This window comes from Palaemon carinicauda, chromosome 19 (assembly GCF_036898095.1).
Source record: "Palaemon carinicauda isolate YSFRI2023 chromosome 19, ASM3689809v2, whole genome shotgun sequence".
In the NCBI taxonomy this organism is placed as follows: Eukaryota; Metazoa; Arthropoda; class Malacostraca; order Decapoda; family Palaemonidae; genus Palaemon; species Palaemon carinicauda.
Window position 1 is genome coordinate 23,348,181 of NC_090743.1, and position 26,204 is coordinate 23,374,384.

At 35.9% G+C, this 26,204-nt stretch overlaps 1 protein-coding gene across 1 annotated transcript in view; it reads left to right on the plus strand.

Moving 5' to 3' along the window:
- Shab (Shaker cognate b) overlaps window positions 1-25,968 on the plus strand; it is a 524,075-nt gene extending 498,107 nt beyond the window's left edge. Inside the window, exons 9-12 of the mRNA XM_068393294.1 lie at window positions 6,180-6,713; window positions 12,812-12,914; window positions 13,408-14,222; window positions 19,794-25,968. Of these exons, the coding sequence (XP_068249395.1) occupies window positions 6,180-6,713; window positions 12,812-12,914; window positions 13,408-14,219 (1,449 nt within the window). The 3' untranslated portion in view covers window positions 14,220-14,222; window positions 19,794-25,968. The remainder of the gene's footprint in view (window positions 1-6,179; window positions 6,714-12,811; window positions 12,915-13,407; window positions 14,223-19,793) is intronic.
- The last annotated feature ends 236 nt before the right edge of the window (window positions 25,969-26,204 follow it).

Sequence of the window (26,204 nt, forward strand, 5' to 3'; positions counted from 1 at the left end):
ATAATTTTGTTTTAGAATATTTTCTATTCCCCTAAACCAGTCCCTCTAACAAATCTCCCCCCCCCCCTCCCTACCCTCCATTCACGTCAGGCTCCTCCCTCCCACTTAACCACACCCATTCAAGCATGTGCGTGCGTTTGTATGTTAACCGCGAAGTTTTCAATTGGTGTGTTGTTTTTTCTAACACCCCATGTACTTATATGATTCCCTCGTTTTTTTTTTCCTTGTTAAATTTTTTTATTCATGTTACAAACTTACTTTGTTCACCGGTTTTTTCCCCGTTACCCATTGGTTTTCTTGCCTTTTAACCTAACATTAAGTTGGTGTTCTACCATAGTTTGCTGAGCTGAGGAAGAAAAGCTTGGAGTAAAGATAGATAGATGATTTACTGTAGGCTGCCAGTGAGTGTGGTTTTGATGGGCGCTCGTATGTTGTTTTTTTTTTTTTTTTTTAATTTTGTGTGTCTGTTTATTTTTTTTCCTCGTATCTCAGAGTGAGCACCGCACACTGAGTCTGCTGCTGCTGCTGCTCCTCTCTGCTCTTTACCTGCTGAGAAATAAGGATGATTAGGGTTTCATTGTTACCTGGGTCATTCGCTCGGGCTATTTTGATTTGTTGGCAACTGCGGAAGGTGGACAAATATTGCTTGCAAATATCCCATGCATATTTGATTTTATTTTATGGGTGAGAGGTGATTAATCTCAACTTAGCTCAGAGAGACGGGCTATATATATAAACGACGTTCTGTGTCTGTCATGTAGCGTCGCTTATTCTAGTAAATTAAGGACTTAGTCAAGTTTGTAAACTAGTTTCCCAATAGAAGTAAAATAGACAGTGACCTTGCTGAATCATTGATAGGTTATATTTTGTTAATTTAGTGTTTAGTCAAACGTTATATTCTTAAATTTAATAGTTTACGTAGCAAATGATAAGATTATTGATAGTGTAACAGTACAGTAACCATATCACGATTTTCGTGTCTGATACGGGAGTTACAGTAACCTTCTTACGATTAACGTGCCTAGTACGGGTGCTACAGTAACCATGTCACGATGTACGTGTCTGGTACGGGAGCTTCAACTTTCTAGCTCAAATTACCCAACGGATGGTTAGCGTGCAAGGAAGTTATAAACATCATTGACCATAGTACAATAGATAAATCAATAAGTAGGAAGTCAGTGAGGTATTATGGATTGACGTTCTGCCTGATATCGACTTCAGACAGGTGATATGGAAAGAAAGGATGTGTGTATGAGAGAAAGAGCCAAACGTCGTTACCATAATTCCTCAAATAAGTTACGTAGTAGACTATAGATACCTTACTGACATTACAGTAAAATATTTTATCTTGGGTAATGATAATTTTGATGCACAAGAGAGTAGTTGTTAATTTACCTTATAGGTATTAGTGTGGCTACGGTAAAATATTATTGTAGATGTAGTAGCTAATGAAGTTTAGATTTTTTAATTTTTTCAATGCAATATTTTAAGGTAGTTTGTAGTCTTGGCAAGAAAAAAACAACATGAAAGTAAGTGATCGGATTTCACCTTATTTAGTGAACCTTTGAAAATCTGGTATGAATTGAAACATTCCAAAACAAATCTGAAATCCTAAAAAATTAAATTTTCTGCAGGTCGAGCAACTTTCTGAATTTTATTTACAAGCTCATGAAACAGGTGACTCGTCTTTTTACTTATTTTTTTTTCTTTTGTAAAAAGCTGTTGCTACCTTTTTACTTATTTTAAAGTACATCCTGTCTTATTTAAGCTTCCTTGCCTAGCAGCCTTACCTTAGCCTTGAACAGGTGTGTGCGCATTTAGTGTTTCTATACCTGTGCTCATTCCATGTACATTCTGTGTAGTAGTTGGCTGGAACAACACAAGACTTCACCAGCTGTACATGTATCCCCTGGAAAGTAGAAATTCCAGTTCTGTGAAGTCATAATTCCAGGTCTGGAAAGTAGAAACTCCAGTTCTGGAATTGTAAATTGTCTTAGAAGAAATTTAATAGGCAGTGAGACCAATGTACTTACTTTTTGTTTTCATATTCCAATATGCAAAACATAGGAATTAAATATAAAGCACTAAATTTTTGTTCAACAAACTTTTAAAAAAAGAAAAGTATTCTTTATGAGTTTTCTGTTATACGAACTTGACGTTTTGTTTGACAATAAGTTGTATACACTCATCTCTCCCCCCTTTTATTCCTCTTCCTCTTCCTTAATATTTATATCTCCTCCTAATGACTTATCCTCCAGACTTACCCTACCTGAGAAAGAGAGTTTAAGTGCGGTTTTAAGAATAATCGCATTTATCCTCTTCGTTCCGCTCCCTCTCTCCCTTCGTAAATGGATAACTTATCCTTACATATTATGTAGTTGAAACTCAAGATATCACCCCCGTAGGTTTTGTCAGTATTCTAATGGTAAATTTATTGTACCGATTCCCATTGTTATTCATGTTGGGTGTTGTCTAATGGTTAAAACTCTTTAGGTATTTATAACCAATAAGACACTTTCTTTGGAGTATGTTCTTATACCTGTTTGAGCCTTGTCCGTAGCTTTTGTCTATCAAGTTTGAATTTCATATATTGGAGTTAGATCTTAATAGAGCCGTCAAAACACAAGATCAAGAAAAATATATTCCAAGTTACTGATAGCCTCAGACGATGCTCTCACCAGGAAAATGGAACATACTCTTTATGTGCTTGCTCCATCTGCAGTTACCGAAACTATAATCTACTTGATGTCTCTTTTTATCAACTTCCTACAGCTTTACCTTTTGAATTCCCCCTTTCTTTATTATCTTTGGCTCACTCCTTTATCAAAGGAAAACTTTTGTTTCTGCTGCTTCATTCTGATGCTGCTTTCCTGGACATCTTTACAAATTTCTGCTTTCGTTTTTATTTAAATTCCCTACTGACCACTAACAACTGGTTTTTTGTAGATATTAATTATTAATAAGATTTTATTGGTACAATTTTTAAAATTTTCAGTCGTCGACCGAAATTTATATAACTTTCCCCTCGTATATTTCTTACCTAGATTATCATTTACAAATCTGGCATGTCTCACATACTGGAAATATGTTTTAAGAAAAACAAAATTAAACTTATGATTGTGCTAATGTCAAACCTCTTTCAGTGAATGATTGCACTAATAATATTTTATAGCTTCTCTTAATATTAAAACCACCCCGTTGGTATATATATATATATTAGAAACTTTATTACTTTGATCCTTATTAGCCTTTTTCCTTCACCTTAATCCAGGCTATCTCTTTCATGTCCCTTTTTTTCAATGTTTTTTTTTTTTTTAACCCAGATTCCTTTTCTATCTTACTCCTTTTCATTTTGCATATTGGTATGGAGCGTAATTTCTATTCATCTTCTGTACAGTCTTGCATCAATCTCTCTCTCTCTCTCTCTCTCTCTCTCTCTCTCTCTCTCTCTCTCTCTCTCTCTCTCTCTCTCTAACACGTCACTGGGCAGTTAGACAGAACCATGCAGTAACGGCATTCCAGACAAGTCACTTCACGAATACAAGAGCTAATCAAGATCCCCATTTTTTGGAAGGTGCCCTGATGTTATCAACACTCCCTCCTTAGGGTTAACGATATTGACACGAAGTATGACGCAACATTTTGTAAAACTTATTTACGACTCTTGTGTATTGAAATCCAGATTCCTACTTTTTGGTTTCGGTTATGTATTTTAATTCTTGTCTCTACACAATGTACAAAGATGGAAGCATCCACTCTCGGATGAAGATTCGACTTGGTCAAATCGTAGAGAATATTCCCTTTTCCCTGACACAGTAAAAATTGTCCCCCGTCATGGTAATGTAAGGTGATGATTATTGTTTTATTATAAAATTGATAATTCCTTCCATCTTTTTTTCTTTCTATCACTGATATATCTTCGTCTTCTCTCCTCCCCCCAAAACTTCTTATTAATGCCAGCAATGTTTATGTGGTAACAAACTTTCTTCGATCGTCATTATGAATTTTCGCACATGGTTATTTCAAGTTCGCTAAGTTAAATTACACACACTTCAGTCAAATTTCATTTTCTCATTTATTCATTTTATTATTATTAGTATTCATCCACTATTTCACAGCCTCCATCACAAACAGCTGTTTAACCAATGTATTCCAAATGTGTTGTTTCAATAGCGTTAAAATGTCGTATTTTCTTCTCCCTTTGGCTTCTTTAGATTTTCAGTGTTATAAATGTATTCAAAACTCCCTTCCCTCAATAAATGTTATTTTTGAAGCCCTGCTCCCCGTATGGTAATTCACTTTGAATTTCTCTTTTCATTATCGAATGTATTCCCCCAGTCAAATTTATGATGTTATTTGTCTATTTTTCTGTCAATTTCCGACTGACCCTCCCCCCCCCCCCACCTCCCCTCCAGAGCCCATAATCAGCCCTACGTGGGCTGCATTTATTCATTGTTCCCTCCCATAACTAATCATTTAAATGATCCTTGTTCTTCCCCAACAAGGGTGAGGTAAGACTTACCTCTTTTGCATACATATTGATATGACCATTTGAGTATTTTAATGTCAAAACTTTTGAAGATTTGAATATATATCCTTGACAAAATAAAATATGCATATTTGATTGAAATTGAACATAGAATTAACCATTCAATATTTGCCATACAATTTTTCGACTTTTCATTCTGCCTCAAAATCTTTTGCCTTCAAATGATCTTTCCTGTTAAATCTTCAACGTTTCAACTTACACATTATATAACCCTCCCCCCTTTTCAGCATTAGCTTTTCAGACCAGATGTTCACGAGAAATTACCTTCATCCCTTGCGGTATGGGCAATGAAATTCAATTTTACATTTGTGAGTTGTCAGCCGAGGAACAATAGTATCTCTGATTTCGTTTTACAGTACAGTACATTGGTGCATACGTCAGCTTCAGGCTGCATAAACGAACATTGTTCATTATTATATATTTTTCATTTATGTGCCTGTTGTCAACCCTTCGCTAATATTTGTATGGGAGCTCCTAAATTATGATTGATGGTGGAAATAAATGTTTTGAATGTGGAATAGTATAGATGCTCTACTGATGATAGCTTTCATTGCGAAGAATTATAACTTTTTTGCGGTGTTGTCCACGTTTGCCAAAAAAAAAAAAAAAAAATCTTATGAGTTATCTTAGTTAAATTATTGGTTTTTTTTTTTTCAAAGTTATAGTTTTTAAACAAGTATGAGAGAGGTACTTATATAACAATGGTAATACAGATCTCGGATTGTTATGTATTATTTTATGTTTAATTTTTGGAAGCGATGGAAGTCATCCATTGGCTTCAGCAAACTGTAAAATCTGGGTAATTTCCTATGGCCGTTTCATTGACTTATCAACATATTACATGTCATTTCTTGGTGCAATTTTATTTGTTTGGTGTTGTTCACCATCACTCACCACACAAAAGTAATTTTAGATTATTTCCCCGTCACAGAAGTAGTTCAGAACGTTTTGTTTATGTGTTGACAACTTTACACCGTAATAGAATATCGCAAATATATCTTAATTGTTTTCAGCCTCACACTTTACCAAGAATTTACTTTTCTTGTTCGTGTTTCTCGGCACATGTAGTTTCACTATTGTAGATCCTCACCATCACCTACATACAGTTTTAATTTCACCAACGAACAGTCGCAGTTCCACAAACCTCCCCTCCCCACTCTCTTTCACTCTTCTCCCCATGATACAAAAACACCCCTCCCCCATCGCTGTCTTTCTCTTGAAACACATACAAGAACACTTTCCAAACTTGGTTCTGTTGTTGCATTATGATTTTAGTCCATTTTAGGACATTCTCTCTTCCTTTTTTTTGTGATGAACAGAGTGCATTGCATAATCTTTATATATATATTAGCATCTTGAGACTCTCTCTCTCTCTCTCTCTCTCTCTCTCTCTCTCTCTCTCTCTCTCTCTCTCTCTCTTGCTTGTTTTTTTTCCTCTTTTTTCCCAATATCCTCCTCCTCCACCTCCTCCTCCCTTGGCTTCTTTCTTCTCTTCTTCCTCCTGTTCCATCTCCTCCTCCTCCTCCTTGTCTCCTTCTATGCATGCCATTGTTGCCTTCCGCTGTCCATCCCCGCTGCCTGCTGGTGGTGGCGGGGAACGGCATCCCTGTTGACGGTGGTGTGGTTACAGGACTACAAGGAGTTCATAGACGCGGAATGCCTGGTGCCGGCGCCGGTGACGGAGGCGCCCCATCACATAGAGCTTCAACCCCTCAAAACCCAGGATGGCGGTGGTCGTGGCGGAGGGGCATCGGGGGGAGCCGCCCACGACCTTGCCTCCATGGACTCCACTGACACCTTCGCCTCATGCCCAACTCACCCCTTCAACTCCCAGGCCGACCTCACCGACGACCAGCCACAACCGACCAACAACAAAGACTCCAACTTGTACGTGAATCCCCTCGACGCCGACGGTTACCAACCGCCTTCTGCTGCTGCTGCTGCTGCTGCCCCCACCACCGCTGCCTCTGCTGCTGCTACAGCCGTGGCCCCTCGCACTCCGACTCCCAGGTCGTCGCCGCGCCACAGGGCTCTGCATCGGCCGCAGGCCTACACCACCGACTCCTTCGACGACACGCGCAGCACAGACAACCTCCTGGGCAGTAGCCGGTCCTCTCTCCAGGATTCTCCCATGCCCAAACACCGACGAGCGAGATTCCAGGAGGTACGCCCCTTCCACCTACCACCACCTTGCCACGCCCATCTCACGCCCACGTCACGCCCACGACACCCACAATACAGGCAGTCGTCAGCGAGATACACATTGCTGAAATAATCTATAAATACATTGACTCCAGTATACACTTTTTTCAATGATAAAAAGCATCGTTTTTTTCTATAATAGATTTAAAAGAAATCCATTTGCCATGGAGTAATAATACCAGACTAGAGAATATTTTATTTCTCAAAACTCAGCCTTTTATTCAATACTTTGAATATCAAATGACTGATATGTATAACTCTTGAGGTTTGTGTGCGTGAAAAAATATATATATATATTTACAATTTTTTTCTGCCTGTGGCTGTTCCTGGTTATGCTCTTTTATATTCATCCATTTATCCCTTTTTGGGTATTAGATATGACTGACAGTTTGAGATCACCCTTAGCGATTTTATTTTTCTTTGTGCATGGCCTATATATTTATATATATATTTTTGCATGTTTCCTATATATATTTTTATCGGTGACACTCGTTTCTTTTTACCTGGTATGACATGTTCCTTAGTATAGATTATTACATGAGTATTTCATAAACCCAAGAAACCAGATGGTTACACATTTTATCACCGGGAATGATATGTAAAGAAGGGAGATGAAAAGAAGACACAAGATACAACTTAGCATTGTGATGATTCATCAGGGAGATTATAATTTTTTTATATATAATTTTCCAAGATACTTTTAACTGGTATGATCTTTACACGTTGAAAAGGCTACTGTACATTGTAGTGCTGATTGCAGCTTTATATTTTGGCTAGAGTATTGCCTCATTAGTATTTGAAAAAAAGGGCTAAGCTACTTGCTTCTTTTTTGCTGCTTCAACCATGTTGCTTATCATTACGTGGGCAGCATAATCCAATCCATCTCCTCAAAACAGCATCAACTCCTCTTCCCTTCTCCCTCTCCTACCGGAAGTTATGTTGTGCATCTGAGTGGTAAGAAAAAAAACAATATGCCCTTCGTGTCTCCTGCATCGTCCTCTCCTCCCTTCCCTCCTTTTCATCCCCATCGTTTGCCCCCTCAAATGTCAAATCCTTGAGCGTCCCTTCATCTCGCTCCAGCCTCCACCACCTCCTTCCCCTATCCCATTCCCTCCCCTCCCCTTCCCTCCCCCAGGACGGCGGCCTCAAGGTGTGGTGGCGTGGCGACCAGGTCTGTAGTGGTGTTCCCCAAGGCGTTGAACTACCAACCCGCATTTTTTATGTTTTATGATTCGACGGTAGTAGTATATTTATTATTTTGACTGCTCTCCCCCTCCCCCCTTCCGTAAGCCATAATAATCTTCTTTCTGAGTATTGTTATATATAGAAAAGAAAACAAATTCGCCTTTCGCTGTCGCAGTGTTTTGCAACTTTTTTTAACCTCCCTTCTTCCCAAAGCTTTTAACTTTTTAAATGTTTGTGTAGGCTGATTGTCATATATATATTTTACGTCTATGGTCATTGTGGTAAAAGAGAATTTCTTGTAAACTTTTCCCATTGAAGAAGATATTAAAAAAAAAACTTCCACAGACGACTCTCAGGTATTACCAATTGTGTTACTTTTGAAATTCATTGTTTGAATTAATTTTTCTAATTTGTAAATACAATATCCATATGATATTTGTCTATCATTTATGTACATTCATTTCCTTATTTGTATATTTCATCTTGGAAGAGTAAGGAAGCCTTGCTGACTGCTAGTGAAGCTTCGCTTTCCCCCCTCCCCCTTTCCCCCTATCTGTTACCATCCATTCTGTCACATTGTTTATAGTTACGTTACAAAAATTCCAGGAAGAGTCCAGTGCTCTGGAATTGTTGAGGAGGGATACATTTATTTTTCATTCAAAAAGTGGTCCAGAGGAAAAGTTTATTATGTAGATAAATCACGCACTCGTTTGATGTGAAATTGTTCATTTACGGCATTATATCTGAAAGAAATAAACCATCGAAAGAGAGAGAACATTACAGAGATGAAAACAAGAGAGGGAGTAAAGTAGGAAGAGGAGAAAGCCAGAAGAATAATTGTCATAAAACAAAAAAAAACGGAATCCTAGAAATAAACCAGTTTATGAATATCACGGACTAAATGAAACCACAGGCTTGCTTTTTATTCATAAAAACGCATATTTGGAATCAGATGTGTCATAGTGACAATGGTGTCACTGAAACTGAGCAATTGAACCCTCAGGAATCGAGTGGCACCCTGTTGGGAAGACATCAAACCGAGTGAAAGAACGAAAAGAGGTGTTGGTAAACCCTCCATTTCCATTTTGTTTATGGTGAGATTTTGTATTTGTTTTTTAATAAAAGTCGATATTCTTAATGCTAATATTTATTGTGATGATGCAAATGCCATTTTTTATTTTTATATATATGTATGTATACACTGTATGTGTATATAATTTTCTTACGTATACATATATGGATGCTTATAACCATAGATGTATAAATATTCGTACATATGTATACGTATTTTAGGTATATATACACAAGCGTTTTGTGTGTATATAAATATATATGTATAATCGGCATGTCATGCATGTATGCATCTAACTCCCGAACATCTCTTATGCATAAAGAAGCATAAAGTTATGGGAGTCATTATAATGATGACTTTACAGATGAAACCATATGTTTGCATGTGTAAGCAGTATGGAGAGTCCACTTATTATAACAGCGTGTGACTCTCACCTTCCCACCTCCATCCAGCAGAGGTCCATCCTCTAATAAACGAATTAACAAAATGGAGGATTTATTTTCATTTTCTTAATGCCTGCTCTTTCTAGTAATGATGATAATGATCATGTTGAAAATTACCATGTTCCATGAGCACGCAGAGCATGTTCACCTCAAGAGGCATATCTGATGATAAACATGAAAACTAAGAAAAGATAACAATTACAAAAACAGTAAACAATTACCTTTATTGTTACACTGGAAAAGACCATTGTTGACCAAAAAAATCGAAAAATGCTCTATATTTTTTTTTTATCAAACTATTTCGATTTAAAAAAAAAAAAAAAAAGAACCACAAGATCTTTTGAGAAATTGATTTCCTACAATGAGATGATCTGATTTCTGAATGCAGCAAGATTTTGAGAGATTTATTTCTGGAAATTTTAATATTCTGTTCATTCAGTACCTGGCGAGGTTATTTATGCCCTGTTCGCACGTGTAGCTATTTACGTGTATATACAGTACATGTGATCATGTTCATATATATATATATATATTATATATATATATATATATATATATATATATATTATATATATATATATATATATATATATATATATATATATATATATATATATATATATATATATATATATATATATATATATATATATATATATATATATATATATATAAAATGGTACATATACATGTATATATTCGCATATACATACTATGTACGTATACCTGATTGCACAGTAGAACGAAAGGATTTATAAGGGCACCTAGGAAGGGTTCTTTCAGTAGACTATTTTGAAATTTATACCCAGTTATAATTTGACTGTAAGATACTCCAACAACTATTTAATACCTCTTTTGTCCATGGAACTGAAATTAATCAATTTCAAGTTTACTAAAGGAATCATTGCTCTACATTTGAAACCGTCATCACTCTCTGCTGCTGCTGCTTCTGCTGCCAGAACTCGTGTCATTTCATGTGGGTAATGAAGCAAGTATCATTCCTTCTGGTAACATTATCTCCTGAATTCTTCCTCCAGTAATCAACAAGAAAGCCACCTCTTCTGTGACTGAATGAAATTATACTGAAACATGTGTGATATCACCCATTTGAAAAAAAAAAATAATAAATTGCAATACTGAACTCTCACCTTGCAATTTTAAAGATGCAAATATTGCATTTTTAGGCCATTCTATTTTTTTTCATACAGAAATACACACTTGAGCACTTGATCACTTCACTTCTTGTCTTTCTGCACAGCAGATGTAGATGCATTTAGTAATGGTTTATATGCTCATAAAGAAGTTTTAATGAAACGTTAATTGTAACAACGGAAAATTGATATCATGGTGATTTTTTATTCAAGGCTACTGTTCCAGATTTTACTAAAGCTTTTTTGAATAAAAGAAATCAATCTTCACTAATAATATGTATTTTCTTCCTTGACAAATATCTTGGGAAATACAAGATGTATAATTGTTGTTATACATGACCACGGGGCATGTTAATGTTGTTCTGCTCAAAGAATCGAGTAAAAGTGTAATTTTAAGCCAGAAAGCTTTGAAATTCGTAGTTGTTACTGGCTTTTTTTTCTGAAATGGGTACTAATGTAAACCAAAAAGGAAATTATTCCGGGTACATGGTGCATAATACGTGTTTAATACGTCCACTGTTTTGATTAAACTGTTGACCTGATGTAAAACACGTATTGTAGCAAATGTCCTCTGAAAATACTTAATTGACATAAAAATCACATGAAGCCTCATGGTTTTTTTTTTTAATTCACATTAACCATCACATCTGCAGTGCTCAACACTGTTGCACATCTTTTGCATTTTTTTTTTACATCTTCCTACAATGTTTTTTTCTTCTACTTTTTTGCCCACGACTTTTTCCTATCGCCGTTTTTTGTCCAAATCATAATTTTATTTATTTTTTTATTGATTTGACTTTGATGAATTTTCCTTTTTTATTGTGGATAATTATATGATCGGGGCAATGATACGAGAGAAGTGAAAGAACATCAGTTCTACAACTCATTTTGATTCAGGTTGTAAATCCGCTGGTTTTTTTTTTTTGAAAAATATTCTGCCTTAGAACTATAGTTACCCCTTATTTTCTAACTGAACTTTCTCCTTTTATGAAATAGAATATATAGATGCTTTCTGTCACTCCAGCTTCCAATTGACGACGATGCCCAAGGAATTAACATACAATTATGATGGCTGCATGTGTGAATGAGGTGTTTGCCAAAATGTTCTTCCAGTGTGTGATCTGGTGACGTTAAATGTTTTCTTGTACAGCTTTGAATTTCAGTGTGCGCGGTGTCCTTGAATGTGTGATTATATTTGTCCAAATATTTGGTGTTCATTTTGAGACTTCTTATTTGGTAATTAACATGAAATATTCTATTATGATCCAGGCAATATTAGAATATTTCATATGCGTACTTGTGTAGTATTTTGTAAGGAAAAACTAGGTAGATTTTTTTCATTACAATTCTTTGTAATGACATGAAGAAAAATTTTTTTTTTTATTTCTTGTGTTATATGACAGTCGTTCTGCTTATGATTTAAGTTTTCTCAATTTTTATTCACAGATATGTGAAAAATTATCTGTTCTGTTAGTGAAATTGAATACCCTTCAATAAATAATTAGATAATGTTTTCAGTTGCCCCTGGTAAGTAAGTAAAATTTTTAAATTTTCTATTTTTACAGCTTCATTATTTTAAGCAGCCATTTAGTTTTCCTATTTTAAAGTTAAAAATTTTACCAATAAAATAGAAATTGTCCTTGATTAAATAGCATGCAATGTCCCTTAGAATTTCAAAATGTATGGCTCACAGGATTAGCAATGCTTGAAAAGTAACATACGCATATGTTAGTATTATAATATTGCCTTAGATAATTTAAAATAATTGTTGGACTGTTCCATTTATTAAGATAGTTCACGGTGTCGGTAATGTGTTAAAGGAGAGAGAAAGAGGATGCTGTTAATCATGTGTAAAATGACTTATGGTCAGGTGAATGTTGTGTGTGACAGTGATATATTATTTTATCTTAGTATAAGAAGTTAAAAGTGCCAACAGGATGTCAGATGTACTGGATGATGACCTATGATGTTATTTAAAGGGTGGCTGATAAAGAGGATGGTATTTAGAAAGGCGTAAGCAAGAATGGATGTGATGAAACGCGAGAGAGCCCCTTTTGCTTTTTGCGTGTTGGATGTTATGACAGTTGTATCCAAAGGGAGTGTGCAAGGTGATGGTGATGGTAGTGTTAAAGGAGATGAAGGAATTGATGATGATGCTTGATGACGTGGGTGGTGTTTGGTGTTGTGATGTTTGGGCGTGGGATTGCAGGAGAAGCCGAGACCATTCAGCCGACTGCTGGAGTCCGTGGAGAGGGCGCGGGCTGCGAGAGAAGGTTCAGCTGCAGACAAGGCCAACAAGACCAACAACAGAGGTACGCCCACACAGAACTACGCCCCCACACGCCCACACAGCAGTTGCTCTCCAGGGAGGGTCAGGGAGACTGGGGTAGGGCGGGGATGGGTGGGTTGGTGTAGGGAGCAAGAAAAAGCAAGAGGGAGGGTAATGTCTTAGCAGCATGTTACAGTAGAAGAGAAGAGAGTGAGGTGGTAGGAAATCTTCGGGCGGGTGGGTGGGACTTTCCACAGCAGCAGCACGAACCACATCCATGATAATCCCTTTAGACCTTTTTTCACACCTACTAGGACTCTCATGCATGCTTTTATTTATTTTCCTTACACCGTTTCTGTGTGGTTTTTCTTTCCTAAATAATATTTAGTTTGAATGGTGACTAAATAGAGCACACCACAAAAGAGAAGAAAATTTTGTTCTACAGTTAATGTGTTATAAAGAAATTAACTTTTTTGAGAGTATAGTGGTGGTTGTTGTGGTGGGCAGCGTGAGTGTGTGGAATTGGTATCTTCCAGGTCGTAGCGGTAGCAAATCATCGCTAGGCGGGGAATCGCTGGACTCGCGCCGGTCCCACGGCTCTCCTGAGCGTCGCAAATCCATCCTTAAGCACCGCGACCCTGAGACTGAGCAGCTGCTACCCGACCTTACCTTTGACCCTCCACCACCACCAACGCCACCTCTCGGGGACCACGAAAAGCAAGGGCGACCAACCCTAAAGGGCATTGGCCCTAGGGCGGGCGGGAAGCCTCACGCCCTCCCCGTCAAGTTCGTGGGCGTAGACGAGGAGGAGGACAGCAACCGTCCGCGTCGTATCCTGCCCCGTTCCCCCATGCCTCGCCGGCACCCTCAACGGGCACCGCTTGCGGACTTACTGGCAGACTTCGCGGGGCAGGAGAAATCCGTGCGAGACGAAGCTACTCCTGAGAATATCATGAAAGATACGCTTGAACCTAAATTAGCGTCCAGCCTGGACCAGCGTAACGCCAACTTGGTGCTGCACTGTTCTAAGGTGCCTTGTTTGTACAACCAGCCTGCCTCCACCTCGCCTATGTCCATGTCCCCTGACGAGGTGGGCGAGCCGCTGCTTTGCCTATGTGGTGCGCCCATGACCCGTGTGGCCGCCCCTGCTCCTTCCATTATCACACCCACAAATCCTCGCCCTATCACGGAGAATTGCCTACTACTGACTGATGAGCTCAACAACGGCCCAGCGACCCTTCCGGACATTGACGATTTGCTGTTCGCTGACCACACCCCCACTGAAGAGACCAGGCTGCTCGACCGATCCCTGTCCGTGTCACAACACAATTCAGGACTTAATACATAACCTGTAAGTATGGGTGTATGTTGTTTGTAAGTATGTGTGTACATTGTTTGCTCAATTGAATATTTGTGTGAAAAACGAAGGACAAATTCATGTGATGTGGGCTAGATTTTGTTAAATGTGAATGGCTCTTCAGTATGTGAAGAAAAAAAGGTAATTATGGTATTATGATTTTTCTATGTAATTCTGAAATCCTTGAATGATACATTTGATATCTGAAATGTTCCCCTGTATTATTCTTTTTAAAAATTTTAGACTCGGAAAATAACATCAACAGGTAACATGTCGCACCTAATATTCAAATATTTTTTAGGAATGAAATTGAATCAAAACCTATTTTTCTTTTTAATACTCACAAAAAAAAAAAAAAAAAACATTTGTGTTTGTGTGTCCGACTGTTTTAGTGTTATTTATTTGTTATATAAACACACGTATAGTTGTTTGTGTATAATTATATAGGTAATCCATATGAATAGACCATGCTTACTGCCTAATGTCAAATCGTGTATGTCTGTGTATGTCTGAAGTACTGCCATGTTTTCGGGGAAAAAAAACAAGAATTATGAAGGAATGAGTATTATGTGAGATATTTCATTTGAATCGGAAATTAACCGTGTCGCGATCAAAGGCCGAAGCTTGTCAACGTTTTTCTGAACGTTTTCCTGATATAGACAGAAGTACGCGAAGGAAAGCTTCCACGTCCTCTCCGGTCACAGGAGGGATTAGTTGATGAAATATAACGTATGAAACATATAGAGAAAATTTATTGGATTCATTGCGACTGAGGCGTGTAATTTATTAGAAGTATATCCGGCTATAACTAAGACAGTGTGGACAAACTAATTTTTTATCAGTAAACGAAAATTTTATATGTGTATATATATATATATATATATATATATATATATATATATATATATATATATATATATATATATATATATATATACACACACACACACACACACACGAGTTTTTAAGATCTTTTTGAGACTGGAGTTTAATTTATCAAGCTCAAAACGACTTACTGGTTATCTACTAATGTAAATCAGTTGGTCAGTAAAAGTTTGACTAGAGTATCCCACTCAAATAGGAGAGATAACTTGAATTAGGGGACTGCTCTGCTGTTTGGAGAGAAATTTATCACTTTCCCACCCATCGATAACTTAAACAATTTTCTTCATTGTATTCTATACTACTTGGTATATACAGCAAACCCGATTTACAAAAATCAGAATCTCCTGTACATAGGGGAGTTCAAGTCTTGGCTGCTGCTTTAGAATATCCCATTTGGAGAACAGCAGTTAGCCCAACAAGTATCTCACATGTTGCTCTAGGTGTCTCCTATTCCTACCCCCTCTACTCTCCCTTTTCTTGGGCGACTGTGAGGAGCATCATTGTTGGGTGGGGGGGGGGGGGGGATGTGTTGGTTTACTGGGACTCCTTGCTGATGAAAAGGAGGTGGAAAATCCTGCAACACCAGCATCCGTTACGCAATGTGATCTATGTTTCGTGGTTCCTGTCTGTCCATAGTGTTGGAACCATCACATTTGCTGTTTTTTTTTTTCCAGTGTAGGAATCATTCCTCGTTTGCCATGCCTTGGGTAAAGTATTCGGTTAAATTATTTATCCTTTGGATGTTTCTGACCGGAAGAAGTCTGACGTCATTGCCATGAAGTCTCTTTGCAGGTTCGTGATGTATTGTTTTTAATATCGATTGTCATTATATCTGTTATTTATTTATCAACGTTATCCGTTTCTATGAAGGCAGTTCTAATTTTGGCAACATGTTTGTGTAAATTGGAAGACATTTTACCGTGAATATTTTTGCCTGTAGTATCTGTATTATCTCATTACTGGTCAGTATTATGCGCTTTGTCCTTTGGGAATATATGCCAAGTTCATTATCATTAAGTTAGTTTTTGTCGGTAAAACTGGTTCATGTATCAATTTTTAAATGTACTGTTCAGAGTCGACTATTGAATTTAATGCGTCCTCTTTGAAGAATTTCCATCAAAAGTCCACCACTGAAAGATTAGTTCAAATCAGGAGAGCTGAATTCCTTCTTTTGCTCTAACGTAATTCAACTTCCAACCCAATATTTTTTCGGTATATCTCTCCTGGTTTCAATTTCATGAGGATTAGTGTATGGTTTACATTCACAATTGTACTTCTTAATAATAGTCTTTATAGATAGCTTCTCGGATGTGTGTGTTTCTATCAAACTTTAATGTCTTCTTGGAGTTTGTTGGCTTTGACAGAATCTTAGCCTTTATAAAAACAAATAGAACACACTTCGGCTTTGTGTTTGGAAGAAGAAAAGAAATTAAGAATCCGTAATAATTCAATTTATGAAAGGTTTCCCTCAAGAGATAAATAACTTGCAAAGTTATTTGCTCTCGAAAAGTCTTCCGTGAATTGTTTGCTGGGAGACGCCCAAAGCAATTAAAGGAGTCACAGAAGTTGCGTATTGTGCGAGGTAGAATATGGCTTTACTGTGAACAGTGGCCATTTGTCGTCATTTGTTTTGAACTCCGGCCTAACCAATAGCAACGCAGTTCCCTTCCTATTGATCCACCCACGTCCGGACAACTACACGCTGGCTTAAGCTCAAATAAGCGAGTGTTGTGTTTGCGCCGTCACTCTTCCACTTCTTTTTCGGCTATTTTCTCCAATGCATTGCTGCATTAGCAGCTTTTGTCGCATGAATACTTTTATCCAGTTGGAGATAGGTTTTTTTGTAATGAAGTAAATTTGAGATTATTTATAGGCCTCTCCACTTAGAGACAGGTTTCCCTGATAACTAAACAGCGCATGCTCTAATACACCCCACCCCCCTTTCCTCCTCTAAAGGAAGAAGAGGAAAATACGTATTATGTGATGTAATAAGGTAGGACGTTGTTGGGTGGTGTAATATGGCTGGCTTCTTAAGGTCACGGCGTCAAGTATTAGCCATTAGTTATTTTTCCAATGTTCTAAAATATTTGAATTAACACACATCTCTCTCTCTCTCTCTCTCTCTCTCTCTCTCTCTCTCTCTCTCTCTCTCTCTCTCTCTCTCTCTCTCTCTCTCTGAAGTGAGATAAAACAACATCGGATCTGGTTGATATTTTAATGGTAAAACCACCAGTAAAAACTACATATCACCGGTTCTTAATTTTCATTGAACACTCATTGGCTGGCAACCTGCTAAAGCCATAAAGGGGACCCTTCTAAGCACCGCCTTTTCGAATTATGTGTAAACGTAAAAGGCTTTAAAAATTAATAGGAAATTAGTATTTTGTTATGTAACAGAGGCTTACATTTTCAACAAGTGGGCCTTAACAAAGAATCCGTTAAATCCAAGATAATAGAGAGACATGAACTTATTTTTCTTAAGAAAATATATTAGTTTTATTTTTTCAAAGATTCTAGGACATTTTCCCCTTTTTATACCAAAATGCATTTGAGGCTCACAAAAGATGCTTTTGGGAATTTTGTTTCAGTATGGTCACTGATATCCGCATTGGAAAGAGTGATTTGCCGATCCAAGTCATGAGCAAATAATTAAATGACCTTGCATCTCAACTTGTCAATTTCACATCATCATCCTCGTTACCACACGAACAAGTCTTTAGGATATCTGATTTTGTTGAAATTTTGTTCACCAAATCAAATTTTCAGGATGGCTTTCCAAGCTGAGTGGGTTGTCATACAGACATCAGTGTTTATTCAATTCTGGACCATTGGGTTATATGGATCCTCTTAGAATTGCTTGGTTTTATAAATCTCCTGGTCATTCTCAACGTTTCCACTTAACTGAATTTGTAATCATAGGCGTGATGAGTGGTAAATCACTAAAATATCTATTGGAGTACTGGATTTGTAATCTGGAGTTTAATGGGCAACCATTTTTTTTTTATAATTGTTCCACAAACAACTTGTGCTATAAAGTGCATTAGATTGGCATAATTAACTTAGTAGTCAAATCAGTGAGAGAGAGAGAGAGAGAGAGAGAGAGAGAGAGAGAGAGAGAGACGTTAGATACGGATGATTGCCATAAAACGAATAAACATGTATATGATTTGAAGTCTTGTGTTCCCAGGTAACAAATATAGGTGACACTGGTTCTCTACACTTTCGTTATGATAGTTCCAAGAATGTTTTTGTGCTTATTTACAATATTACATTGTTGATATTTGTAATGCTGAAATCCAAGAACTCTCAAGACATAATCGAGAGAGTGCTTCAAATCAGAGCATTTTATTAAAGGTTTTAACACGATTTTGTAATTGTTTTAGGACTGTAACATTAATAAAAATGAATCCATATATCATTCTGGGGATGAATCGTAATTTCCCAGAGGTAGCGAATTTACCATGTTTTGAATTTCGTTATCTGCTATTCGTATATTTCACAGCGCAGCCAAAGTGCCTCGTATACATGTGTATAGCTGTACTGCGAATTTACCATATAGTCTATATATGTGTATTTTTGTATGCATGAGTTACGGAATATTTTAACATTTTGCATCGGTAGTCTATGTTGTTTATTGTAATACTTGTAATTATTTTCCTATTTACGTAATGTATTTGTATACATCGTCAGTTTACCCAAATATAGTCTTTTATAGAAGAGAAATTAATCTTTTGTGTCTTATATATCGTCTTGTGAATGTATGTATATTATATATGATATTTACTTGTATAATGTCTTTAAGAAGGCCGTACTACAACCTTCCTGTGCCACCTTCAGTCATAAAATAACGAATCAAAAAACCTATATCCATCATCCCTTCCTTTCCATCATGATTGGCTGCTGCTTTTCTGGTGACTCAGCTAATGACATTCATATGATAATTTTATTTCAATCTTTTCACCGGCTCTCCCTTAGGGGCATCCTGCTGCACACGCATTTTATGATTTCTCAGCTTGTCATTTTAAGAGCCAGCAAGCTAGTACTCTCATACATTGTGTGTGTTTTGTGTATTTTATTTTTGTGTGAAATTTTGTAACATTCTACGGGACTTGCTCACCACATTTCACTTAAATAACTTTTGCCTTTTGAAGCATAGATAATTTTTAAGCATCTGGTTTGAACATCTGTGATTTAAAGTGGACCTGTGTATTCACTGGTAAATTGTGTAAAACCAGATGATTTTGTTGATTGCTGCAAGTTTTTTAATCATTGTATTTTTGCTACAATATTTTTTACCAGTAATTGTTGAGGTTTGAGTGTACAATTGACACTGTGAAGACAGATGATTTCCAAATTTAAATATGTTTCTAATCTAAATCGATTCACTTTTACACATTAATCATAATGGCATTAGTTTTTATAAGTTTCATGGAAATATTAAGTTAATGGTAAAGGATGTGAAGAAAATAGAAATAGCAAAGGAAAATAGAATTAAAGAAAAGATTTATTCAAAACATGATATTGTTAGATTTTGTGGTTTATGTGATTGGAATTATTGGTGTAGATCATAAATTTTATGCAATCTGGGTGAATATTCAATATGACATAGTTACAAAAAGTAATTCTACTTGTTTGACTTTTTTCTAATTATATTGTCTTTCACGTTCTCATATTTTTCAGCTCGTACATCCCTATTAATGGGGTTAAGGATATGCCTTTAAAAAAATGGGAGAGGATTCTGGAATTTGAAAATATGAGGAGAAGGAACAGCCTGAGAAGACATCGGAGATGGAGTGAAAATTCAACTCCTTTTTAGCTTCTTTTTTTATAGACGAGAAGCCCCTCATGATGTGCTAAGTGGAAAAAAAAGATTATCGGCAGTTCTGAATATTGCAGCTTCCATCATCCAATGAAATTTTGGCATCAGATGTTGTCTTTCATAAGAAGTCATTTAGTGATATCAAACTAACTGCATTTATGAAATTAGCAAGCTTCTACATTTGCTTCAGAAAGAAAAAAAGGCAGAAGCAGAAGTCATTTATCTTAACATATGTAATTACTGTTAATCCGTGTGTGGTAGTGAGATCAGTTATTGTCGGTCTCTTTTTCTCGTCCATTTGGGGTATGTGGTACAAAACATGGCAATAATCTTGTTGCCCTTAGCTATGTAAATCAAACCGTCTTTCTCATCTCAATGGCATCATATTCTTACAGCTTTGAAACTACCAGAGCAAAGGGGGCGGTTTCATGAAAGGGTCACACATTAGCAGCGAGTCCTACAACTGAACAGTATTGATGGTGATGAGATGATTAATAAGTCTCGTGTGTAGCTCTGACCCTCGGCAACTCGGACAGATGAAGGCCACTTTTTAGAGAATGGAACATTTACAACAGAGAAGAGTTGCTTCAATTGAAAATTATGATTTAGCAAAAATGCCTCAGAATTAGGACTTGATATTAATGCTCTCATTAAATTTACTGAATTTAACATATAACAAAATAACCTTAATCCTAAAATTTTCCTGATAAATTGGAGATCTCTGATTGCAGTTGAACTGCCCGTGATGCCGAAGGTCACTGTAGGCTCTAGTGTAAAGTTCTTACTGTAGTTCTGTAGAGGCGACGCCAACGTGATAAAACCTAGGATTTACCAGCTTTGTATGCCTACAAGCCATTCCGCCAGTCAGCCAGCCAGCGCCTAGCCTTCCGTGTCTGTACAACTCCGCTATTTGCACCAACACATAAGAAGTTTAGTCTTTATATGGGACTTATTTTTATCCCCAAAAAGCTCTTTCTGTCATTTTCTTTCTCTCTCTCTCTGTCTCTCTCTCACCCCTGTATGTACATAAAAATACAAAAACTATGCGTCATAAGTCCTTATTTGAAAGGATGATGAATAACGAGCTATCTTCATCCAAAGGAAATAAGCATGACTTATTCAAGTCTCCTGTTTATCAACACATTTTTTTTAATCATGTATGCTTATTCTGCTATTGCAGAGATCTGATCAAAAGCTTCAGAAAAAACGTGTGACCTAGTAGGGAAAGAATGACTGAATCGTTAAAGGATTAAATACATAACATATTTTAGGGTTATGTTTCCTTTTTCCTCTCTGCCCTAAATGATCATCCTTCACACTATTTTTCTTCTTGTTTCTCCACTTTCTCAGGTGCTTTATTTAGAAGTACAGTATGTATGTTGTTTAAGATTTGAATATAAGTAATAAAATCACCAACACAATTTTAGTCATTAATATTTAACTGATGATTAAAGTCTTATTCTTTTATCGCTTAAGACATTGATACTTGCGAGTTATATTTGGTTCTTAGAACCAAAAAGTTGAAATGTGATATAATTGTATGTCGTTAAGCTCAAATCATAAATCCGCCTGTAGGAGTCAAAATAAAGAAAAAGGGCTTATTCCAAATACTCTATTAATTGACCTTTATTACTGTTTAAAAGAATGTGTTCGGGTTACAGTACTTTGTAATTATATTTCTGCATTGAATATTGTGGTAATATCATACATTAGCTTATTATGAGACATATGTTGAGCTGATATTCTTTCATCATGAAAGTGAATTGTAATGTTTACAGAAGTGATATATGAGTATGTTCACAGTATGTTTACATATTTAAAGGGAGTGTCAACTCATAGCAGTTTACGTGTGCAAGAAAGTGTGGTTGTTAAGAAATATGATATATTTATGTACACAGTACATATGTGTGTGCAAATGTTTATACACACAATGTTTCCCCAGGAACCTTTAAAGTGTTCTCCATAAATATCATACTGTGTGTATGTACATACATGTATAATGTGTATGTATATTGCAAGTTTTTTCACATGAATATTTATTTTTTGTCTTTTTCAATCTAAAGTTATTTCTTGAGATTCTTTATGAGTGCCTGAAAACTACTCCTCAAAGTGTTGATAAAGTTGTTGCTGTTTAGTATGTGTGCAAGACTTATAGATTTATGACAAAGTGTATAATTAAATGTATGTTATAAATAACATGGAAGCTGCTTGTAACAGCAAATAGGAAGGAATGATGTTTACATACACAAAACCTCTGTAAATACACACTCATATCTATATACAGTATATATGTGTATATATTTATGTACCACACAGAGAATAGTTTATTTATTCACATATCTAAAAAAAAAATATTCATCACTTTTCATGGATAAGAAAAATAGTAAGAGTTAGTTCTATTCCATATAAGTTTTAATACCTGCAAATATTGTTAGTTGAATTATCTGAAAAAAAAAAAACATTGCATATTTATACAAGTACAGTATCATGTTTGATTATGTAACATTGTAGTACAGATTACATACATACACACAAATGTACAGTACTGTTCCTGCATTCACTTTTCAACATCAAGATTATGCAAAACATTTAATGTAAAAGAGTACTTCAAAACAATGAAACCAGTAAAGGTATGCAGTATCATAAGTATCTATTTTGTTAAACAAGATTGGTAGTTACAAATATGCATTCACATGCTCATGTGAGTACAGTGAATATTTTTTTCATGATAAATAGAGCACCTGAATAATATGGTAATGAAATTTTGATATGGCTAAAGGATAAATTTGGAAATTTACTCATTCATAACTAGGAATTAGTTTTTACTTAGTCTTTTAAGAATTGGATTGTAACTGAAATTTTTCCTGAAAAGATATTGTACTGTTAGAAAGGAATAAGTATCACTATTACAAAACAATACTCTGTATATTCCTAAAAGTATCCTTCTATAATTATTTGAATGGACATCAAAATTTCATAATTTTCAATGATAATGGAATTAATATTTATTAATAGTATTGTATGACATTGTATAGGTGCAGGTATCTTGAGTGTCTGTATATGAGTGAGTCTGTTTATACATTTACATATGTGTGTGAAGTGGAAATTAATTTTACTAATCTTATATTTTGAAGAAGTTCTTAAAATAGCCATGTATAGGTTTCTAGCACCTCTACTGTTCCTGTAAGTCCCACCTTTCAATAGACTTTCTATATATACATATATATATATACTGTATACCTTTGTGTGTTTGTGTCATTGTATTTTCAGAGAGCATTTTGACTATTTACTATACAACTGAGAGTTCTTTAGAAGAAGTGTTCTGTTTTATACTATGGGATCCACTTTTGTAATAATCTCAGGAGGATAGAATTCAAGAAGGATTGAATTGGTTGAATACATTGTTTTTTTACATGAACACCATTATGGGGAACAGTCCATTTTCATTTATTTACAATAGTCAGGAGAGCACCTAACCAACATACAATTTTTGTCAAAATAACCTTTTTAGCAGTATTAGTACCATGTGCATATTTCTGAACGATGTCACTCTTTGATTTTATCCCTGAATCCACCTGTCATATCAAGGAAAAATTAAAGAAGTGACAACTGGGCACTATTTGGAAACTGTTGATCCATAATGCTTAATGTACTGTATAAGCATTTTGACAGTGACATCAACTCTCTTTACTAAGTTTTCCTCTAAATGGACTTTTAGTGGGTTCAGTCAGATAGAAAAATAAATTAGGTGTAAAAACAACCACAAAGTCAAGTTCAAAAGTCTATATGACTTAATGATTGCTACATTTTAGAGAACTCGAGAGTATACACCAAAACACTTCAAAATGATCTTATCGAAATAAAATTTAGTTTGTGCATTTCATGTCAAACATTTTTTTTGCCAAATAAAGTGGTTAAAATCATTATTCAGGTCCATCACACTGTTTTGTACATACACTGATTAGGTATTATGACTATTATAGAAATTTCTTTTCTGCATTAGCTTATAATCAAGAAAGTGGTATGCATGGCTATAGTGAGGGCTATCAGTAGACTTCCAAGTTATTGCTAAAGGTGTCAAGGAAAATATAATTCAGATGAAATGTGATGAAAATGCATCCCGTTTGCTGCCCTTAATATCAATTTGCTCCTCACTTTAAGAGATGTAATCTGTTTGGTAGTGTGTATATATAAATATATACATATGCAATTTTGAGCCAGCCAGTCAATTAGGGTAGAGTGGTGGTAAGTAACCCTTTTTTGGGGCTCTACTCCACATTTACTGCCCATTGCTGAACATTCTTGTACCTCTACATTCTTTCTAAACTTTGTTATATCATGATGTAAAACACATCATCTTTCATGCTCGAATGATGTAAATGTGCATATGCTCAATAAGTTATTGTATATTGTGAAAAGTCCAAGTTCCCATTTACTGTTCATTAAAATCACAGTTGATTTGTATTGTTTTGAAAACTGCCTTGGTGTTGTGGCGTAGTGTAGGACTGACAACATTCGCCTGCTGACACAAATCGATGCTCAACTCGCCATTTGATATTTTTGATCATCTTTTTATAATGCACCATTAGTTAATACTCAACTTTCACACTTATGGTAAGCCACAACATTAATCCCACATCACCAATGTAGGAAATTGAATCCTTGTACTTTATTCATTATATTGCAAACAATGGTTTTGTAACTAAGAAATACCTAAACATATACAGGGATTATCTATTTTCAACATGGGCACATGATCTACTACCATTGCAGTTACCTATGATGCTCATCGTTAAATCTTTGTTGCATGCTGACGATGATAAGGTATCATCTATCGGAGTATGGTTTGTACTTAAAAACAAACAGGCCTAAAACTGTTCCTTATAAACAAGTCAGATGTTAGACAATCTTTTTCACTTCATGTACTTGCCATTCCCCTGATTTATCATCATTCATTTAGTTCATTCATCAACGTCTTTGAAACCATTTACCTATTAACTGAATCACATTGCTTCTCTTCTTTTTGGTGGATACAGTATTTCTGTCAGTAATCAGTGTTATGGGGAGCACCATTAACACACTAAAGCTAAACAACACTGGTGGAAAAGAGAGCTAAGAATTTCACTGAAGCACTTGCTACATTGTGGAGCTACCCCACATTGAAATTATGTTTAGGTAAAGTCTCAGTCATTGGTGTCCTCCTAGCCTAGTCATGTAGTAGGAAAGGGAAAGAACTTGCATATCCATGGCAATATTTGTGAGATATGACTTAAATAAAAGGTTGAGAAATGTTAGTCTTTAGGTTTGGGAACTGAAATTGTAGTAGGCTAATTATGCTTACCTTAGCATCAATAAACATAGAGCCATTCACTGTTTGATAAAATACACAGTTATTGCCTAGCATTTGTAAGTTTATTCTTTTCAGGGATGTTGCTTGTTGCCCAAGAAGTAGGAAATCTTGATGTGTCTTAAGGCTGAAATTTGTTAACCATTGTTTTAAGGGAAGTTAACAGCCAAGATTCATTAAGATTGTTAGAAGCCTATTAACAACATTATTACTAGCCTGACAATGTATTGCACAGTAATGCCATGCCTAGAGTGTGCTAGGAGGAGGCAGGGAACCAATTCAGTAATGACATATTAGGTGCTGTTTATCCCTGAACTCTGTTCTACCTCTTCCTTTGACAAACGGTCACATCTTAACAAATATCATCATTATAGAAGCATTCGGACCAAATTCTGCAACAGCAAATAAGTTGTGTAAGTCAAATGCTTTGGTGTTATATCAGTGCTATTGGTAGATAAATGTACTAAAAGAAGATTGCAGCTAAAATTTTAGAATTTACGATATATATACTCTTGAATGCTCAAAGAATAGCTTGTGTGATGTTCCAGAATTTAGTCCAAAGTGAGCATCGTCTGCAGGCGTGTGTGTCACTACTGAGCACGGACTCTGTACTCTTGACATGCTATACCCATGAATAATGTAAGATCCCAATGGACTTTTGGAAGAATCATGAAATAATCATGTATAAAATATAAGTTAACTAGTTTTCATATACCCTTTTGACGTAATGAGATTTTTTTTTCTGTATAACCTACGAAAAAAATTCCAGTGAGTGCTTTTTTATATTTAAGTGTACAGGTATTTAAGTATTGATAGGTTTTACAATGATGTTACTTTGTGCTCTTAAACAACTCCCCCCCCCCCCTCTCAACCATATTCTTTTTATCAAGTTATTGATGTTTAATTTATACATGTAAATATTACA